We start from the raw sequence: 20,683 nt of genomic DNA on the forward strand, positions 1-20,683 counted from the left end.
ACCGAATACGACCGAGTTAGAGAAAGAACGATACACTCCAGACGCTTCGTACGATTCGTATGCCTAACAGAGACAGACTCGCGATATCTACGGTAGAGGAGAGGGGAAGCCTGCTGGGAGAGGGGCACGACCGACTAGCGGTGTAGCGTGAACGAGGGAGCCCCTGGGGGGGAGAGAGAGGACTGCGTCAGGTCAAGCCCGTATCTACTAGTGGCGTTTCAATCGCCCCTCCTTTGCTCTTCGTTAAAACTATCTCTTTCTTTCTTTCTTTCTTTCTTGTTAAACTTACATATTACATTTTTCTCTCTCTCTTGATATATAAATATATGATACTTAGTTTATATTTTATTATTTTATGTTTGAACGTTGTTGATTGTTTGTTCGTTAAAATTTGTTATTGTATTTATTTATATGATTTATAGAATTTATTTATTCGTAGGATTTTCTATTATGTTTGTATATTATATATATATATATATAGGAACGATAAGAACGGTAATTCTACTAAATTCTGTAAAGATCTTCCCGACTTAAAGTAGACGGGACAAAGTCGAGCAAGATGCCGCACTATGGTCCACGAAGAAGAACTACCAACTGCTCGCAAGATTCTCTTCAACGTGATATTTTCCGCATATCACGTTATGCATCATGGAACCGATTCGACAAAATCGAATATTCGCGAATAATGGAAGTGTGTACCATAGGAAGGAATTTTATTTACAGACGCTGCATCTACTTCTTTTATATTTTTTTTTCTTTCTTTTTTTATAAATGCTTCAATAAATTTTTATTTATTTACATATTCTAAGAATGCATGTGCTTGCACATGCACACACACACACACATGCATATGTGTATATTTATTTACGTTATATTCTGATACCAATTCTATACTATGCAAAGGTTAAACTGATACACACACAATGATATATTCCTATTGAAAGAAATGAAACATCATTATACATATTTATTTGAATAACATTAGGCGAATGGTATTCGTTTAGTAGGTGCTCATTGCTTTTATCACGATCAATACGATTCAATCATTTAGAATTCAACAATTGATTCGCACACATGGATTCATCTTCATCACTTTCAATGCATTTCCGGCTGTACGTTCTGTATTCTATGCGTCTCTCTTTCTCTCTCTCTCTCTCTCTCTATCTGTGTATTTATCTTTCTCTTTCTTTAGTAACGATCAAAAGTAATCCTAAGTGAACACTCCTCCTTACGATCTCAAGTAATCTTTCTACACTCTAAAAATTCATCCTTGAGATTTGAAATAACTTTTAAAGAAGAGAAAAAAAAAAGATACAAACGTGTCTCTATTTTTCTATCCCAATCCCTCCTCTTTTCCATCCATTTATTTTACGGAAGAAAGATAAACTAACGTAATTTAATATTCCTTAGTTCGTATCCGAGTTAAAATATATACCGTTAAAGAGAACGATGCATTCGAAGTTTCGTACGAGATCAGCTTAACAATCTTTAACCTAAAAAGGTTAAAATAATTTCATATCCCCAAATGTACAAAATTATATCTAACGGAGGAAATAAGAAAAACAAAACGCCTGTAAATATCGCGCATCGAACAATTTCATATTTTGAAAAGAAGAAGAAAAAAAAGGAAAAATGAAATTGAAGTAAAGAATTGGTAAGGGTTCCTAAGGTAATAGATACGGCACTGCAGCGGGTATAAGCAAGTTGGCTGGTTGCTGCTGCCTGGCGGTAGGGCGCGAAGGGCTGCAAGAGGAGCGGAGGAGGGGATGCGACCGTTGTTGGAAGAAGAGGGGTGCTGGATGATTGGACCTGGTTGTAGAGTGAGCGAGAAGGAAAGAAAAGAGAGAGAGAGAGAAAGAAAGAGAAAGGGAGTGGGTAAGTTGGTGAACGAGAAGAAGAAAAAGCGAATATAGAGAACGAATGAGCGAGAAGAAGATAGAAAGATATGGAAAGAAAGAAAGAGAAAGACGAAGCGAATGAGTGAGAGGGAAGGAGAAAGGGCCTCAGGGGTGGGGTGGCAGGAGAGGGGTAGAAAGAAAGAAAGAGAGGGGGGGTATAGTAGAAGCGAAAAAGAGGGAGATGGCGTAACGATAGAAAATGGCAACGGCGCGTTACGTGGACATGGCAACGTCGCGGGGAAGGCTTCACGGACGGCAGACAATCCACCAATACACGTAGAAAGCGTCGAGCGTGTATGGAGAACGGCGGCGAACCGGAGAAGGAAAGAATCCCGTTTTGCCAAGCCAGTGGAGACTGGAGAGCGAGAAGGTTGACTGAGATGGGAAGGGGAGAGTGTGGAGGAGGTGGAGAAAAAGGAGGAGGAGGAAGAGGAGGAGGCGGAGAAACTGAACGCAAGACGGTACGAAGATCCAAAGATCCGCCAAATTTCAACTTCGCCATTGGAATCCTCTTTCTTTCTCTCTCTCTCTCTCTCTCTCTTTCTTCTCACTCAACTTCCCTCCCCCTCTCATCCTCTCTCTCTCTCTCTCTTATGTTAGTCATTCGTTCACTCGCTCTCACTCATTCTCTATCTCCATCTTTCGACATTTCTGCAAAACAATCGACTTATACATTTATACATATATGTATGATACGATAAAACTCGCGAGATAAAATGGCCGCTCTCAGGATGTTCTCTCTCTCTCTCTTTCTCTCTCTCATCACCTTTTTTTATATTTTAACATTTGATTATTGCTTCTTCTTCTTCTTCTTCTTTGGCTTCATTTTCGTTTTTTTTTTAAAAAAGAAGAATGACTTTACTCTTTAAAAAGTATGTACACACACACACACATATATATATATATATGTATGTATGCGTATAACCGTCCTTCAATATTTTTCATTTTTATATTTGCGTTAGGGTCATAAAGTCTGTCTCTCTCTCTCTCTTTCTCTCTCTTTAGTTAAAAAGATGAGAGTTAGGTTTCTTTGAATATGCCGCCATGGCATATACTATAAACGATAATATTCTTCACGATAATGTTAACGAAATTATATACGAATTTGTTAGATATTTATTATCGTAGAATAAATAAAAGTGTAGAAAAAAATTTAGGAAATATTGAAGATTCTTTCTTTTTTTGTTTTTTTTTGATGTTAAAATAATTGCTTGTGGTGGGAGATAACAAAAAGAGAGAGAGAGAGAGAGAAAATTATTATTAGAAACATGCATACATACACACAAACATATGTATATACGAATGTATAAAATCATGCATATATTTTTAAGAATTAATAATACTTTTCGATAAGATATCTGTTAAGTAAGCTAGCGTGAAAATGTATGATAAATCGTACTATCCCGTAGGATAAGGAAAAATAAATAAAAAGAAAGTAAGTAAGTAAGTAAGTAAGTAAGTAAGTAAGAAAAAAAGAAAGAATGAAATAAAAAAAAAATGTTGAAAAGAATAATGAATTTAATAAACACCCTAGACCCGTGTGTGTACTCAGTAGTAGTAATGATTACAAATGGCGTCGACGAATTAAAGTTGGATATGACACTGCGAAAAAATAAATAAGCATGATACGTTTCCCGGTCGTTAAATAATAATAATTATAATTATTATTATTATAATAATAATAATAATAATATTCTCTCGCGAGATATCCGGGTTTTTATAATATATTATTTCTTAGATCGGTAATTTTTAATGAATTAATTACGATTACGATAAAAGCCTTAAATAATTTATAACAAAACACAACAACAACAACAACAACATTAAAAAGTACGCTCAATAATTTATTTAAAAAATAATCAAACGAAACGAAACGTATTATACCAACATTTACTATGCGTGTACACGCATACACACACACTCGTTTAACTCTTCGTGTACGTATATTAATTTGTTTACATATATTTACTTTCTTATCAGCTCTCTGTTTCTTATCAACCGATCTTTCTCCTACACCTAAGCTTGCAACAATACATTTATACATTTATACATACATCCATACATACATACGTAATACACACTGGGTATATGCAATTATACGCATAAAAAAATAATATAAAATAATAAAAAAAAGAAATATAATGTAAAAAAGCAGACACACACGAAACATAATCCCGTATAATACTAGATCTCGTTCGCGAATCTCGAGTAAAGAAAAAAAAAAAAAAAAAAAGAAAAATAGATAACGCAAGAGGCGGGCGATCTTTTTATCGAAAAAGATGCAAAGAAAAAAAAAAAAAAATCTTCTAAACGCGATAATCTCTTTCAAAAAAAAAAGGAAAAAGAAAACACACAGAAAAAAATAACGCAATATCATACAACAGAAGAGGAGGTGGCGGTGGTAGTGGTGGTGGTGGTGGCGGTGATGGAAAAGCAGGAGGAGGAGGTGGAGGAGAGGGCAGGGGGAGGGGGAGGGGAGTGAGCCCTCTGATCTAAATTAGCCGGATTGCCCTTGAGAGACCGTGATCTATAATTCGCGTATGTACAAGTGAAGTTACACGCATATCTCTACGAAAACGCGTGTTTACCGTTTCGCAAAACGTAAATCTCGCTTGCGTGGTCTTTTTCTCGTTGAAATTTTAAATGAAAATCTCTTGCCCCCTCCCCCCTTCGGTCCCCCCCATCTGCCGGCCAAGCACTCACCTGCGATTACCGTGAAAATAAAAATTATCAAGCTAATCGATAAATCTACGATTAAATAATATCGTCGTTCACGTGTTTTGATTCGAAGAAATATGATTTACAAAGTCCACGAATGATGATGATGATGATAACAACCGGTGTGTTTTTTTTCTAATTGTAAAACGACGAATCACGAGTGCGCGAAAGAGGAGGGCCCCCCCCCCAAAAAAAAGCGGGAAATTCAAAAGTGGTTAAATCCATACGAACTTGTAACCCGTTTCTCTCTCTCTCTCTCTCTCTTTTACCAATAGGACTTTAAATTCGTTTTGATGTGAAACATCAGGCGGGCGCACGAGTTACGCCGGTATAGATGATAAAAAGAATGAAAATTAGTTGGAACGAGAAAGAAAATCAGAAAGTAGAGTGAGAAGGTACGAGGGAGAGAGAGTAATACCGTGTTCTATATATATGTACTAGATGTATATGAAGTTAGTAAAAGAGAGAGAGAGAGAGAGATAGAACGAGTCTCGCATACATAGAGAATATAACAAGGGCGTAGACATCGAGGGATCCTACAACAACACCACCACCACCATTAACAATCCTGTTCAAATAGAATGATTGTTTTCTTCTTTCGTGTATTTACTAGGTTATGTACGTTTTCTCTTAACGATTTATCATACATTTGTTTTCATTTTTGTTTTTTAATATAAATAAATTTTTATTTGCGTCTTTCTTTATTATAATTTTTTGTTTTTCTTTCTATTCTTTTTCTATCGATAGTACGACGAATATGTTTGATTACGTATAACCTAAAATTAGATATTGAAATTGGATATTGGGTTTTGTAAAGTATGGAAAAATTTGTAAGATATATATATGAGGAACCACCGAAACAATGGCAGTGATTATTACTGAACGGCGAAAGGGTGTGGCAGCACCATTGAGTCGTTACACGCAGGAATAGAGCGAGTAGGGGGATAATATGCGCGTATATGCGCACGCTTTACAATCTATGTGTGAGTTATTTCTCCCTCTCTTTCTCTACACACACACGTGTGTGTGCGTATATATATATATATATCTAACCATGTATGTATATACGTAAATACGAAGGAAGGAAGGAAGGAAGGAACGAGGAACGAGGAACGAAGGAACGAAGGAACGAAGGAACGTAGGAACGTACGAACGAACGAACGAACGGACGGACGAACAACGAATGTGGGAGTGAACGGCAAAGAAAGTGCTCAGGAGTGGGGGTATATAGTAAGAGAGAGTGAGAGAGAGAAACACATAGAATGAGAGAAGGAGAGGGGATACACGCGATAGTAGTGGTGGTTAGTTATATAGAGGTGGAGCGTGGACGGGGACAAGGATGAACCATCTTAAAGGGGATAGAATGGATCATAAATAATCAATATTATACTTGTGCGACCGATATAGAAAAAAAAAAACATACACACACATATAATACAGTGTATATATATATATATATATATATGATTGTATATATAAGCATTTGTTTGTATGCATATAGATAATATTTTAAACGTGCATATATATATATAGATTAATATTTTTGTTTAAAGATTATTATATTTAATCTTTAATCTTTTTCGCGCTACATATTCATCTATTCCCTATTGCGACTCCGGTAAAAGTCACGTTTTAATGTTTTACTCGCGAGAGAGAAAGTGATACGATCTTTTTCCTATTTTTATTTTTTTCTTTTCTTTTTTTTTTTCAACTCTTTATATCGATATTAAAGTTAGAAAATATCATTTGAGAGAAAATTCTATTGGAAATGAAAGAATTTAGGTGTATGCTTAATGTTATTATACTTGTAAATATTATAATTTGTAATTAGGGGTATACGAAAGTTAATTATGTTACTTTTTAATGAACAATAAAATTGTTCTTCATTTTTTTTCTTCATTTGGGTTAACTTTTATTTCTTCCAAAAATTAATCTATATTACTTATTTATATTTATGATTGCGTTGTACGTTGGAAGTATCGATGATTTGAAAAAAAATTACGTTAGGGAACTAAAATTTTGTTTTGTGTTTTTTTTTTTTTTTTTTCAAAATTTTGCTACGGTTTATATAAAGATATCGATTATAAATATCGATTTATTGTTAGAAGTAAAAGTTTGCTTATTAAATGTCGTTCGTATGCATTCGTCGTTTATTCAACTATAAAAGAATGTGTGTGTGTGTGTATGTATGGTGTAGGTAACATAAGATTGCGTTTATGTGTATGTATTAGCGCATATGTAGATATGTATTCTATTGCATATAACGAAAGAAAAGACACGAAGAATGGAATGTTTTCACGTTCGGAAAGACGAATGGAATTCATCCATCTGAATACTTTAGAGAAAAGACTATACTGATTTTTAAATACATTTCACGATCTTTCTCTTTTTCTTTCCTTATTTCTTTTTTTTTATCCTATTTATTAAAGAATCACGTCACTAAAATAACGTAGGGTTTTGAATATAACGTGGTGTACATATATATATTGTATATATATATATATATATATTGTATATGTACACCACGTACACTACTCCTAAAATATAAGAATAGAAACGATCAAAATATACTTCAGTTGAAATAACAAAAATAAACTATAATATACATTTATTTAAGAACTTTCTTAACTATCTATAAATAATGATTATTATTAATATTAAAAGGTAAGAAAGATTTTTGAACAAATTATTTTTGAAGTAATTGCCGCCATTTTGTTTTCTTACAATTCATATGATTTCAACGCGTGAAAAAGAAAGAATCACGTTTAATTGTCATTGGTAAATTATGAATGTATATATGAATAAAAGTATGTATACATTGTATAAATATATATATATATATATGTGTGTGTATATATATGTATGCGTGCCCAACCCACTAATCGCATAAGAGTATGTTTGTTATACGTATACATATATATATATATATATATATATACATATGTTAGTATAGTCATTATTCACGCTACGTCACGCTATTGCTCTCCTCGATTTTCATGATTAAAAAAAATCGCAAGATTTATTATTATTATTTTTTATTTAATACGTATTTATATGATATTTATTCACCGATAACACGTTTCTTTGATAATGAATTTAATGAATAAACTATTTTTTCTTTAAATTATATTTCTCTAGTGTTTTTGTTCTTATGATGATTATATTTGTAATTAGATATTTTGTTCCCTTTCTCTCTCTCTTAATTGAACTTTTGATGTAATTATCAATCAACGTAAACGAAACTATTTTGTACATTTTCCTTTTAGCTGGATTTCATCATTATCGACAAAAAATCTTCGACGAAATTTTCCAATGCAGGAACGTTCATTAGTCAGCAGAACAATGAGTTAATTACACATTCCTCTTCTTGTCTTATACTATGGTTCACATGCATTTTAGATTTGCCAACGTATTTTTAAATGTTCTGATTAATTATTTTCATGGTAGATGACGTTCCTAGAGAATTCTCAGTTGTCATTACTTCTAGCCAATCCGGAACGAACCAATCAGCGTGTAGAATTAATAACTAGAAATTTAAAGTTATTTACAAAAATATCAGTGCCAACTACGAAAAAAAATTAACTAAAAAAGTACTAGGGAATTCTTTGATTCTTTTTTAGTTTGGTATCCCTAACACGCTATTGGCGCACAAATTCAAAAATAAGATGAGAAAAACAATATTAATGTTAATTTGTAATATAAATAATTAAACATACGATTTAAAATAACATCTGTTCTCTTTTTAATTATTTATTTATTTATATATATATATATATATATATGTATTTTTTTTTAAATTATTTTAAATTACCGCTTAAAAAATTAATATCATACCATCTATTGCTACTCCATTTCAATAGCTTTATTAAATCTTATCGGTTTACTAGAATCTGTTAATCCATATATTTTGCATAAAGCATCTATTGCAGCGACTTCTTTAGCTTCGTTGACAGTCACGCCACATCCTTGATATATAAGAAAACAATTTCAAAAAATATTCTTTATGTATAATCAATTATTTTCAAAACGTAAGTACTCACCGATGCCTAAACATTGTTTATCTGAATAAACGGCAACGTGATACGAAGCTAAAAGAGTATTCACTCCAGCTTCTCCAATAATTCTTGGTTCCGCAAGGCCTCTACCTTCTTTCGAAAGAAGATCGTTTAGTTCTTGTAAAGGATTGCTCGGAATCCATACACTAGGTAATTCTTTATCCGCCAATATCGTTATTAAAAAGTCACGAACAAATATTGCAGCATGATTGGCATCTACACTTTCGACAAGAGCTGCTGCAAGCGCGAGAAATGTATTAGCTAATGTTTCCTTTAAAACAGGATGTTCCTAAAATTACAATCTAATTATTAATAACAAGATCACTGCGTAATTATAATACCTGATCTTCTGATAAAAGTTTATAGATTTTACAAATGCATACCGCAGTTACTATTAAATCTTTGGTTCCGATGTGTATAGAAGCATTGGCCAAACATTCTTCGCTTAAAAGATAATTGTGTATACTCCTGTGTACGATAAAAATATAATTATAACGGTAATATTGATGCTACAGTAAAAAGAAAAAATGATACGAGAATATTAGGAAATATTTTAAACGTACATAATACCATCGTCCGGTAAATTAGGTAAATTTTCACGCAAATATTTTTGTACGACTTTAGAAACAAACATTCTTCCATTCTCTATAAGCTCTTTGTTATCGCTTATGTCAAGTTTAGGATCCTGTATTCCTTGTAGTTTCTGATTTTCTTCTTCTTTGATAACATAAGATCTATGAATAAATGCTTGGTCTAACAACGAAGTGTCAAATTTTTCACTGAGTCTGGCGTTAAACGAGTAAAGTTCACTATCTCTGTTCCATTCGTAAAAAGTACTACGAATAGGTTCTGGTTGAGGACCTAATTTTCTTTTTCTCCTTGTAATTTCCATTTGCGTAGGAGAAATATATCGTTTTATAAATCTTCTAGCTAAAATAATAATTAAATTCATTTAGTAAATATATAAATAAACATTACAATATATAAACATCAATTTTTATTGAAAAACAATTAAAGGAATTAATTACTGACTTTCAAATTGTACCGGTCTGTAACATCTGTTGAGAGCAAACGTTTTTGTCAGTAAACGCACAGCATTCATTTTTATTATTTAACTAATCAAATCCTTTATAATTAACTATAGAATTAAATTTTTATAACCTTTAATAATCTATGTGTACTGTTATTGTTGCATTTTAGTTACATGCACCTAATTCCGGTTGCTCATTGGCTGTTTGTATTGTTACCTAGAGGTCAGCACTAGTAATATTTGGAAACTCACTCGAATTTGATTGGCTGATATTTATTTCATTCTTTACAGAGATTGGTCGAATATTAAATGTTTTATTAAACCGGAAATAATTGATCTCGAGAATTTTAGAATACATAAAAACCCGCTTCCGTTTGATTGGTCTCACGAAGGTTTGCTCTTGTGGCGATCAGATTGTTACGTTCATTTTAGCGAATACCACGTTTCGTGTCGTAAGACTTAAAAGTAAGAATTATAAATTATTATAGATTATTATAGATTATTATAGATTATTATAAATTTACACTAATATTATTACTGATACATAATTCATAAACTATATAATCCAGACACTAAATAATATTCATGGATTAAAATTATTATTTGTAGATATTGTTTGATACTTTTTTTCAGTTATATTACGTTGCACACATGCAACGCGAGTATTTATGAAAGAAATAATAAATTAGTTCAGTGATAATAATAGTGTTTTGGCAACAATTAGTTATTTAGTTGATGAAACTTTCAAGTTTTATTTGTATTCAATTAAAAATATTATTTTTTTAATATTTATAAGTCACACACACACATTAAAATATTTCAATAATTGTTATGATGATTAAAACATTCACCATCTTTCGACTGAGTATTGTGATGGTAACTTTTTTAACTGAGAATAATAATTCTTAATCTTAATATTTGTAAACAATATAGGATATATGTTTGTATAAGAAAATATATGTTTCAGAATGCGTTACGTGGCCGCTTATCTTTTAGCTGTGCTCGGAGGCAAAACATCTCCCAGCCAAAACGACATAGAAAAGATTCTTTCTTCAGTTGGTATCGAAGCTGACAATGAAAAATTGAAAAAAGTTATCAACGAACTCAATGGGAAATCCATCGATGATGTTATAGCTCAAGGTAAAACCGATACTTTTCAATCAACTGGAATCATCACCTCATATAATAACTAATGAAATATTCTATACCTTTATATGCTATCAATTATTTAAAGGTAGTGAAAAGTTGTCCGCTTTACCAGTCGGTGGTGCTGCTCCTGCAGCCGCAGCTGCACCTGGAGCTGCAGCTGCTGCGCCAGCTGAAGAAAAGAAAGGTATAATCCTAAAATTTTATAATTAACATGTAATATTCATACTAATTTGTGTTAATGCTTATGCTAATATTTATATATTTCTATTTCATTGTAACAGAGGAGAAGAAACCAGCTAAGGAAGAATCTGAATCGGAAGACGATGACATGGGTTTTGGTCTTTTCGATTAAAAATAAGAACAAGGACAAAAAAAACAGATTCTCAACAGCTGACTAATGAAATTGTACAAATTATTTGTATTCTGACCATTTAGATATACTGCTGTTGAATAAATCCTGTTTTTAATTTGCTAAACTTCAATATTTATTAAATCCTCAATTCAAACTGATCAAAGATTTGCATCTAGTAATAATTTGATTTGGTTATTACCTAATATTGCTATTAAATCTTAAGAAAAGTTTGAATTGACTTTAGGATTGAGATAATAATAACTTTAAATTTATGTACAAAACTTGCGTAAGTAAATCAATGAAGTACAAAAAGAAAATTTATATACATATATAGTACATTTCTAGTGAATTTTTCTCTAGTAATAAAACAAAAGGTGAGGTTAACTTTAGTTGAAATTAATATCAACGTTTGATAAGAGAGCAGCACATGCATATGGCGCTATCTCTCTCAGAACGAGTAACAAAGATGGTGGAAACTAAAAGGAAAAAGACAGAGATAGAGATAGAGTGAGGGTAACGGTCTGAAGTAAAGGAAGGGGGTGGTGTTCGAAGCACGGAACAGAATCCGATGGGCTTGTATTCTTGCGCTAGTACGCTAGTACGATAGAACATTTAAATTCGATAATAATCATAATAATCCTATCGAAGTATCGTTTCGCGAATTAGTTCGTAGAGAATAGGAATAAAAAAAGGGGAAAAAAGAAATCTAAGAAAAAGTTAGTTATTAAATCTCGTTGTAAGAAGAAGAAGAAGAAGAAGAATAAGAAAAAGGAAAGGAAGAAGAAGGGGGGAAATTAAGAATCGTTGTTAAAAATTATCGTCGATTTAAACAAGAAATATAATTCAATTCGATAGCGAGGGGTCTAGGAAGTTATACTTCCGCTTTTGGGGAACTATTTCTGGTTGTAAGGGGGGCGGCTCGCTTTAGTCAGCGGCCATGATGGGTGTCAGCGGCGAGTAGTGACGGCATTCGCTTTGCGTCAGTTGAGTCAGTTTTCTGCGCTCTTATGGTTCATCGAGGAATACTATTTTTTCGCCTTTCGAGAATTTAAAAAAAGAAAAAAAAAGAAAAAAAGAAATAAAGAAAGAAAGAGAAAAAAAAAATATCTCTCAAACGGATACGTTTTCAAGTAACCGGGGAAAACAACGACCATTGTAAATAGACGTTTAATTATTATTATTATTATTATTATTATAATTCGATCGGCCATTGTTCGATTGTCACGATAAATTAATATTAGGGGGATAAAAAAGAAAGTTATCCGGGAAGAAGAAAGAAAAAAAAAAAGTAACACACGCATACACACGCACGGAGGATATAGTAAGAGGAAGAGGAGGATACATATATATATATATAATTAATATATATATATATATTAAATTGATTATTCTCTCGGGGGGGAAATAAATTCGTCGGATAAAAGTAATCTCGTAAAAATGACGCAGCTACTACCCATAAGGTTTCAGGAACATCTTCAGGTAAGTGACCTGTTTCTTCTTCTTCTTTTTTCTCTCTCTCTCTCTTTTATTTCTTTCAATTTTCGTTACAACGTATAATTCACGTATCAACGAATACGTTGATCCATTGATTATCTTTTACCTCGTTTTATTTCCCTTCCCTTCCCTTCCCTTCCCCCTCTCCTATTTTTCATTTTGTTATAATTTGTATTAAAAAAAAAAAAACATATACATTGTATTTTTTGTCATTGACACAATTTTAATCATCGAAAACGGAAGTAAGGAAAAAAATAGTATTAGAAATGACGTTAATTTGACAGGTATATCATTAGATACTCGTTTGATCTTTTCTTATTATATATATGTATATATATTATATAGAACGTATTATATATGTAAAATATATTCTTAATTTAACGACGCATATTAACGATTTATCTTTTTTCCAAATTTTTTTTCCCGATTTTTATTCGACTCTTTTTTTTTTTCCAACGAATGATGATACCGAAAAAAAGATGGGGATTATTTTTTGGGGGAAATTTTTTCTCTTCCTTTCCTTCTTTTTTTAGTTGAAATAAGGTTATCTCTTACTACGAGACCCAATCGAACTTCGAAAGAATAGATCGATTATTGCTAATAGTACGCCGATGTAAAAGAGGCAAGGGCCACGTCTACTACTCGACACGTACGACGCCCCTTCCTCCTTCCGTTTCCAACCTTTAAAACTATCAATGTGTTTTTTTGTATTCTCTTTTAAATGTACCTTTTCCCTTCCTCCCTCCCTTCCTTCCTATCTTCCTATCTTCCTTTCCTCTTTTTTTTTTTTTTTACAGATATTTTGATATTTTACACTATTTTCAAGATAACTAGTAATATTTCATTATTTCATTATCACTTTTTTTAAATTTCTGCACATTTTTAATTCGTTATGTGGGTCATCATAAGATAGAAATATTACAATTCTCTAAATTGCACAATGAACTTTTTTCTATAAATCTCTTATTTTTCTTTTTTTCTATTGTTTGAAATAATGTTGCAAGAATTTTAATGTTAAAATTGTACGAATAGTATTTATCGAGTAAAGATTAGTATGAGATATCGTTATCTAGGCTCCCACCACTACTGTTGGAGATCAATGCAAATAAATTTTATATTAAAATGATGTTAATAGTATTTATCGAGTAACGATTAGTATTGTTTTTGTAGCTCACAGCTGTTGGAATCAATGCGAGCAATGCCAGCTTCAATACACTCACTATGGAATCGGATAAATTTATATGCGTTAGAGAAAAAGTTGGCGATACTTCCCAGGTAGTTATTATCGATATGAACGATTCTACAAATCCTACTAGAAGACCTATCTCTGCCGATTCCGTTATCATGAATCCTGCGAGCAAAGTTATCGCACTTAAAGGTAACAATATTATAATCAAATTCAATTTAATATTTATGTTTTCTTCTTATTAACACTTTACTTATTGGCAATCAATTAATAAGTAAACCAGTTTAGTATTATCGATGAATTCTAATTTAAATTGACCAATATTTATGCATATATTCATTTAATTCACTGCCGATGAGTAACGTGTTGACAAACTTTGACATCGTAATACATTATTTTATTAATAAATATTAATTTTCAATTTTTAAATCAGCTGTAAAAACATTTCAAATATTTAATATTGAAATGAAATCAAAGATGAAAGCTCATACTATGACAGAAGACGTAGTTTTTTGGAAGTGGATATCTATAAACACTTTAGCACTAGTTACCGAAAGTGCAGTTTATCATTGGTCGATGGAAGGAGATTCGACGCCCACTAAGATGTTTGAACGTCATTCGTCTTTGAATGGATGTCAAATAATTAATTACAGAACAGATCCAAAACAGACCTGGTTATTATTAATTGGTATTTCTGCGCAACATAACAGAGTAGTTGGCGCAATGCAACTATACTCCGTAGATAGGAAATGTTCTCAACCTATTGAAGGACACGCTGCTGCATTTGCTCAATTTAAAATGGAAGGAAATCCGGAACCTAGTAACCTATTTTGTTTTGCCGTTAGAACGGTACAAGGTGCAAAACTACATATTATAGAAGTAGGGCAACCTCCGGCTGGAAATCAACCATTTCCCAAAAAAGCAGTAGATGTATTTTTCCCACCTGAAGCGGGAAACGATTTTCCTGTCGCTATGCAAGTTAGCTCAAAATACGATGTCATTTATTTAATCACTAAATATGGTTATATACATATGTACGATATCGAATCAGCGATCTGTATATTTATGAATCGAATCTCGGGAGAGACCATTTTTGTTACGGCACCTCACGAAGCTTCCGGTGGTATCATCGGTGTTAATCGTAAAGGTCAAGTTTTATCCGTATCCGTGGACGAAGAGAATATCATTCCATATATTAATGGTGTACTACAAAATCCTGAATTGGCTTTGAGGATGGCAGTCAGGAACAATTTGTCCGGTGCGGAAGATTTATTTGTACGAAAATTTAATATGCTATTTCAAAATGGACAATACGCGGAAGCTGCCAAAGTTGCTGCTAACGCTCCTAAAGGAATTCTAAGAACTCCTGCGACTATTCAACGATTCCAACAGGTGAATATACATAACGAAATCTTTTAATTTATCGTTTTCATTATTTTCAACGATAAAACATTTCAATTCTTTTTTTTTTAGGTTCCTGCTACGCAAGGACAAACTTCGCCGCTACTTCAATATTTTGGAATTCTATTAGATCAAGGACAATTGAATAAATACGAATCATTAGAATTATGTAGACCTGTGTTGGTACAGGGTCGCAAACAACTTCTTGAAAAATGGTTGAAAGAAGATAAATTGGAATGCAGCGAAGAATTGGGAGATCTGGTTAAACAAGCTGATCCTACTCTTGCTTTAAGTGTTTACTTAAGGGCTAACGTACCCAATAAAGTTATACAATGCTTTGCCGAGACTGGCCAATTTCAAAAGATCGTTCTATACGCTAAAAAGGTTTCTTATACTCCAGATTATATATTTCTTTTAAGAAATCTAATGAGAATTAATCCCGACCAAGGTGTAGCATTTGCACAAATGTTGGTTCAAGACGCGGAGCCGTTAGCTGATATTAATCAAGTAAGTTTTTTCTTTTACTATTTTAATGTGTTTAACATGATTTCTTTTATACTAATTCTATTTGATATTAAAATTATTCATTTATTTGTCATTTATTTGAAAATCATTTGTTGTAGATTGTAGATATATTTATGGAGCAAAATATGGTTCAGCAATGTACAGCATTTTTATTAGATGCACTTAAAAATAATCGACCAAGCGAAGGAGCTTTACAAACACGCCTCCTGGAAATGAATCTAATGTCTGCTCCGCAAGTAGCCGATGCTATTTTAGGAAATCAAATGTTTACTCACTACGATAGAGCGCATGTTGCACAATTATGCGAGAAAGCTGGTCTATTACAACGTGCTTTAGAACATTATACTGATTTGTACGACATCAAAAGAGCGGTTGTTCATACACATTTATTATCACCCGATTGGCTTGTAGGATTTTTTGGTACATTGTCCGTAGAAGATTCTCTTGAATGTTTAAAAGCTATGTTAACCGCAAATATAAGACAAAACTTACAAATTTGTATTCAAATTGCAACGAAGTATCACGAACAGTTAACAACTAAAGCGCTGATAGGTATGTACATTTATTAAAAAAATAATCTAAATGGATTAATTTGTTTGACGGTTCATTCAAAAATCAAATAATTCATTTAATTACTACTACATATATATTTTCAGATTTGTTCGAGAGTTTCAAATCTTACGAAGGATTGTTTTATTTCTTGGGATCGATAGTGAATTTCAGTCAGGATCAAGAAGTACATTTCAAATATATACAAGCGGCATGTAAAACAAATCAAATAAAAGAAGTCGAACGTATATGCAGGGAAAGTAATTGTTATAGTCCCGAACGTGTTAAAAACTTTTTGAAAGAGGCCAAGTTACCAGATCAGTTACCTTTGATTATCGTTTGCGATCGGTTTGACTTTGTTCATGACCTAGTCTTATATCTTTATCGAAACAACTTACAAAAATACATAGAAATATATGTTCAGAAAGTAAGTTAAATTGTTTCACACACGACGATTTAAATGTTTGTTTTAAATCATATAATATAATACTTTTATATTAAATTTAAATGTTTCTTTGATTTCAGGTGAATCCATCACGTTTACCTGTTGTAGTAGGTGGTTTGTTAGACGTTGATTGTTCAGAAGATATAATTAAAAATTTAATTCTTGTCGTGCGAGGACAATTTTCTACAGACGAGCTAGTAGAAGAAGTTGAGAAACGAAACCGATTGAAATTATTATTGCCGTGGTTGGAATCTCGTGTTCACGAAGGATGCGTAGAACCTGCAACTCATAACGCATTGGCTAAGATCTACATCGATAGTAATAATAATCCTGAAAGATTCCTCAAGTAAGTTATATATACGATACGAATGAGAGTATTATTTACTTTTATTTTTCATTCGATTTATATTTGTTGTTTTTTTATAGAGAAAATCAGTTTTACGATAGCAGAGTAGTGGGTAAATATTGCGAAAAACGTGATCCACATTTAGCTTGTATCGCTTATGAACGTGGCCAATGCGATAGAGAATTAATAAGCGTGTGTAATGAGAACAGTCTTTTCAAAAGTGAAGCAAGATATTTGGTAAGACGTAGAGATCCCGATCTCTGGGCTGAAGTTCTTTTAGAGGGTAATCCGTACAAGAGACCTTTGATCGATCAGGTTTGTAAAATGTTACATGTATCAATATTTTCTTAATTATATTATTATTAATTTATTATTATTTTTGTTATATAGATCGTTCAAACAGCATTATCGGAGACCCAAGATCCAGAAGATATATCGGTCACAGTAAAAGCATTCATGACAGCCGATTTGCCAAACGAATTAATAGAACTTCTTGAAAAGATAGTACTCGATAGCAGTGTATTCAGTGATCATCGTAATTTACAAAATCTATTGATTTTGACGGCAATAAAGGCTGATCGTACACGCGTTATGGAATACATCAATCGTTTGGATAATTATGATGCACCCGATATAGCAAATATTGCTATTAACAATGAACTTTATGAGGAAGCTTTTGCGATATTTAAAAAGTTCGATGTTAATACGTCGGCTATACAAGTTCTTATCGAACAAGTTAACAATCTTGATAGAGCATATGAATTTGCGGAGAGGTAAATTAAATTATATAAAGTAATACATAATTATAAATAATATTCATTTCTCATTCTTGAATGTTTTTCATTTATATTATTTATTTTCTTAAAGATGTAACGAACCTGCCGTTTGGTCGCAATTAGCTAAAGCACAATTACAACAGGGTTTAGTTAAAGAAGCTATCGATAGTTTCATCAAAGCCGATGATCCATCAGCTTATGTCGATGTAGTAGAAACTGCTCATCGTACTTCTCATTGGGAAGATTTGGTTCGCTATTTACAAATGGCACGTAAAAAAGCACGCGAATCTTTCATCGAAAGTGAATTAATTTATGCGTACGCTCGTACCAACAGACTTGCCGATTTGGAAGAATTTATTTCCGGGCCTAATCATGCCGATATACAAAAGGTATCAAAGATATTCATTGTGATTCGAATTATAATATATATTATCGATTACACATTATTTTCATTGATTTAAAATATTTATTATTACAGATTGGCGATAGATGTTTCGATGACAAAATGTATGAAGCGGCAAAACTTTTGTATAACAATGTATCAAACTTTGCTCGATTAGCTATAACATTAGTTCATTTGAAAGAATTTCAAGGTGCCGTTGATAGTGCTCGCAAAGCAAACTCCACTCGTACATGGAAAGAAGTTTGTTTCGCTTGCGTAGACAGCGGTGAATTTAGATTAGCACAAATGTGTGGATTACACATTGTTGTACATGCTGATGAGTTAGAGGATTTAATCAATTATTATCAAGACAGAGGACATTTTGAAGAATTGATTAATCTCTTGGAAGCTGCCTTAGGATTGGAAAGAGCACACATGGGAATGTTTACCGAATTAGCCATATTGTATAGTAAATACAAACCTCAAAGAATGAGAGAACATCTTGAACTATTTTGGTCGCGTGTTAATATACCAAAGGTATTAATGTTAATTAATTTATTTATAATAGAAAAAAAAGTAACATTTTATCTATAAGGATGATGAAGGATAAAAAAAATGTTTTTCTTTTTTTTTAATTAATCAAAAGGTTCTACGTGCAGCCGAACAAGCACATTTATGGGCAGAGCTTGTATTTTTATATGACAAATATGAAGAATACGATAATGCAGTGTTAGCGATGATGCAACATCCTACAGAAGCTTGGCGTGAAGGACACTTCAAAGATGTAATTACTAAAGTGGCAAATGTTGAACTGTATTATAAAGCTATACAATTTTATGTTGAGTATAAACCACTGCTGCTAAATGATATACTGCTTGTACTCGCACCACGTATGGATCACACAAGAGCAGTCGCATATTTCACTAGGACTGGACATTTGCAATTAGTGAAACCTTATTTGAGATCTGTTCAAGCACTTAATAACAAAGCAATTAACGAGGCTTTAAATGGCTTGCTCATAGACGAAGAGGATTATCAGGGTCTGAGAACGTCGATAGATGCGTTTGATAATTTTGATAATATTGCGTTGGCGCAACAATTGGAAAAGCATGAATTAATCGAGTTCAGAAGAATTGCTGCGTATTTATACAAAGGAAATAACCGGTGGAAACAATCTGTAGAGCTTTGTAAAAAAGATAGATTATTCAGGCAAGTATTATTTGCCGGCAAGTGTGCTAAACTAAAATTCATTAAAATCTTCACATTGCGCAACGCTTTTTTTTTAATTCACTGCAACTAATTGAAAAGAAATATCGAATTTGTATTTTTTTTTTTCATTTTACGAATTGTCGATAATAACATAATTGTATTATGTATCAACAGGGATGCTATGGAGTATGCTGCGGAATCTCGAGATGCTGAAGTTGCTGAAGCATTATTAGAATGGTTTTTGGAAAGAGGCTCAAAAGACTGTTTCGCAGCATGTTTATTCCACTGTTACGATTTGCTTCATCCAGATGTTATCTTAGAATTAGCGTGGAGACATCGTATATTATCTTTCGCCATGCCATATCTTATTCAAGTAGCACGTGAATATATTACTAAGGTAAAGGTAATTTGTAATCATTATTACGATACACATATACATTTATATTTTACAAATATCTAATCGTTTATCCTTTAATAATATGTCTCATAGGTCGATAAATTGGAAGAAGCAGAAAGCCGTCGTATTGAAGAAACTGATCATCAGGAACATAAACCTATGATCATGCGTAAGTATATTAAAGAAATGAAATTTTAATAAAAGAAATTTGTATTAATACGTTCGTTAAACGATTTACATTGAAAAGAAATTCTAATCATAGTCTGGAACTTATTCGAAAGTATTGATTATAATATTTTAATAATCATCATCGATATTTCAATGAATTTTTAGCGGAGCCTCAACTGATGTTAACTGCTGGACCTGGTATGATGGCACCTGGTTATGCACCTCAAAATGTATACGCTACACCTCCACAAAGTGTGTACGCACCTGCTGCAGCCGCTTATCAAGGGTATGGTATGTGAGATATACTATGCAATGTATCAAACAAAGCAGATCAACAAAGTCTACTTTTCTATAAAATTTAGGTAAAACAAGATTATTTTATTAGATTGTAGTCATAATTAATTGCTGAAAAACAAACAAACAAACATACAAACAAGCAAATAAAACATACAAACATATAAACAAACATGTATTAAAAAAAAAATTCAGAAAAACGAAAAAGAAAAAAAAGTGTTGTAGTAGAAGAAGAAGAAGGAGGAGTAGGAGAAGGAGGAAAAAAAAAAAATACTGTTGTATTGAAATCTCATTGTAACACAATGAAAA

At 32.4% G+C, this 20,683-nt stretch overlaps 3 protein-coding genes and 1 non-coding gene across 4 annotated transcripts; 3 read left to right on the plus strand and 1 right to left on the minus strand.

Moving 5' to 3' along the window:
• Nucleotides 1–7,305: 7,305 nt before the first annotated feature.
• Nucleotides 7,306–9,885, minus strand: LOC122513503 (39S ribosomal protein L44, mitochondrial). The gene is made up of 6 exons (XM_043629899.1): nt 9,704–9,885; nt 9,235–9,601; nt 9,055–9,139; nt 8,657–8,960; nt 8,451–8,581; nt 7,306–8,142 (listed from the first exon to the last, which is right to left on the minus strand). The coding sequence occupies exons 1-5, from the start codon at nt 9,771–9,773 to the stop codon at nt 8,460–8,462; spliced, it is 948 nt and encodes a 315-aa protein (XP_043485834.1). The 5' UTR covers nt 9,774–9,885; the 3' UTR covers nt 7,306–8,142; nt 8,451–8,459.
• A 173-nt stretch (nt 9,886–10,058) lies between these two features.
• Nucleotides 10,059–11,326, plus strand: LOC122513443 (60S acidic ribosomal protein P2). Its single transcript, XM_043629792.1, has 4 exons — nt 10,059–10,166; nt 10,669–10,841; nt 10,936–11,034; nt 11,132–11,326. The coding sequence occupies exons 2-4, from the start codon at nt 10,670–10,672 to the stop codon at nt 11,200–11,202; spliced, it is 342 nt and encodes a 113-aa protein (XP_043485727.1). The 5' UTR covers nt 10,059–10,166; nt 10,669; the 3' UTR covers nt 11,203–11,326.
• Nucleotides 10,528–10,602, plus strand: LOC122513640. Its single transcript, XR_006302817.1, has one exon. It is a non-coding gene; the product is annotated as a small nucleolar RNA Me28S-Am982 (small nucleolar RNA).
• A 1,198-nt stretch (nt 11,327–12,524) lies between the features above and the next one.
• On the plus strand, nt 12,525–20,448 carry LOC122526660 (clathrin heavy chain). Its single transcript, XM_043650178.1, has 15 exons — nt 12,525–12,681; nt 13,867–14,074; nt 14,316–15,274; nt 15,356–15,790; nt 15,907–16,360; nt 16,465–16,784; nt 16,883–17,148; nt 17,229–17,463; nt 17,539–17,921; nt 18,016–18,313; nt 18,403–18,843; nt 18,953–19,515; nt 19,690–19,912; nt 20,006–20,081; nt 20,246–20,448. Exons 1-15 carry the CDS (start codon nt 12,640–12,642, stop codon nt 20,377–20,379), a joined length of 5,037 nt encoding a protein of 1,678 aa, XP_043506113.1. The 5' UTR covers nt 12,525–12,639; the 3' UTR covers nt 20,380–20,448.
• Nucleotides 20,449–20,683: the final 235 nt, after the last annotated feature.

Source organism: Polistes fuscatus, unplaced genomic scaffold (assembly GCF_010416935.1).
Source record: "Polistes fuscatus isolate 324 unplaced genomic scaffold, CU_Pfus_HIC Scaffold12, whole genome shotgun sequence".
NCBI classification, from domain to species: Eukaryota; Metazoa; Arthropoda; class Insecta; order Hymenoptera; family Vespidae; genus Polistes; species Polistes fuscatus.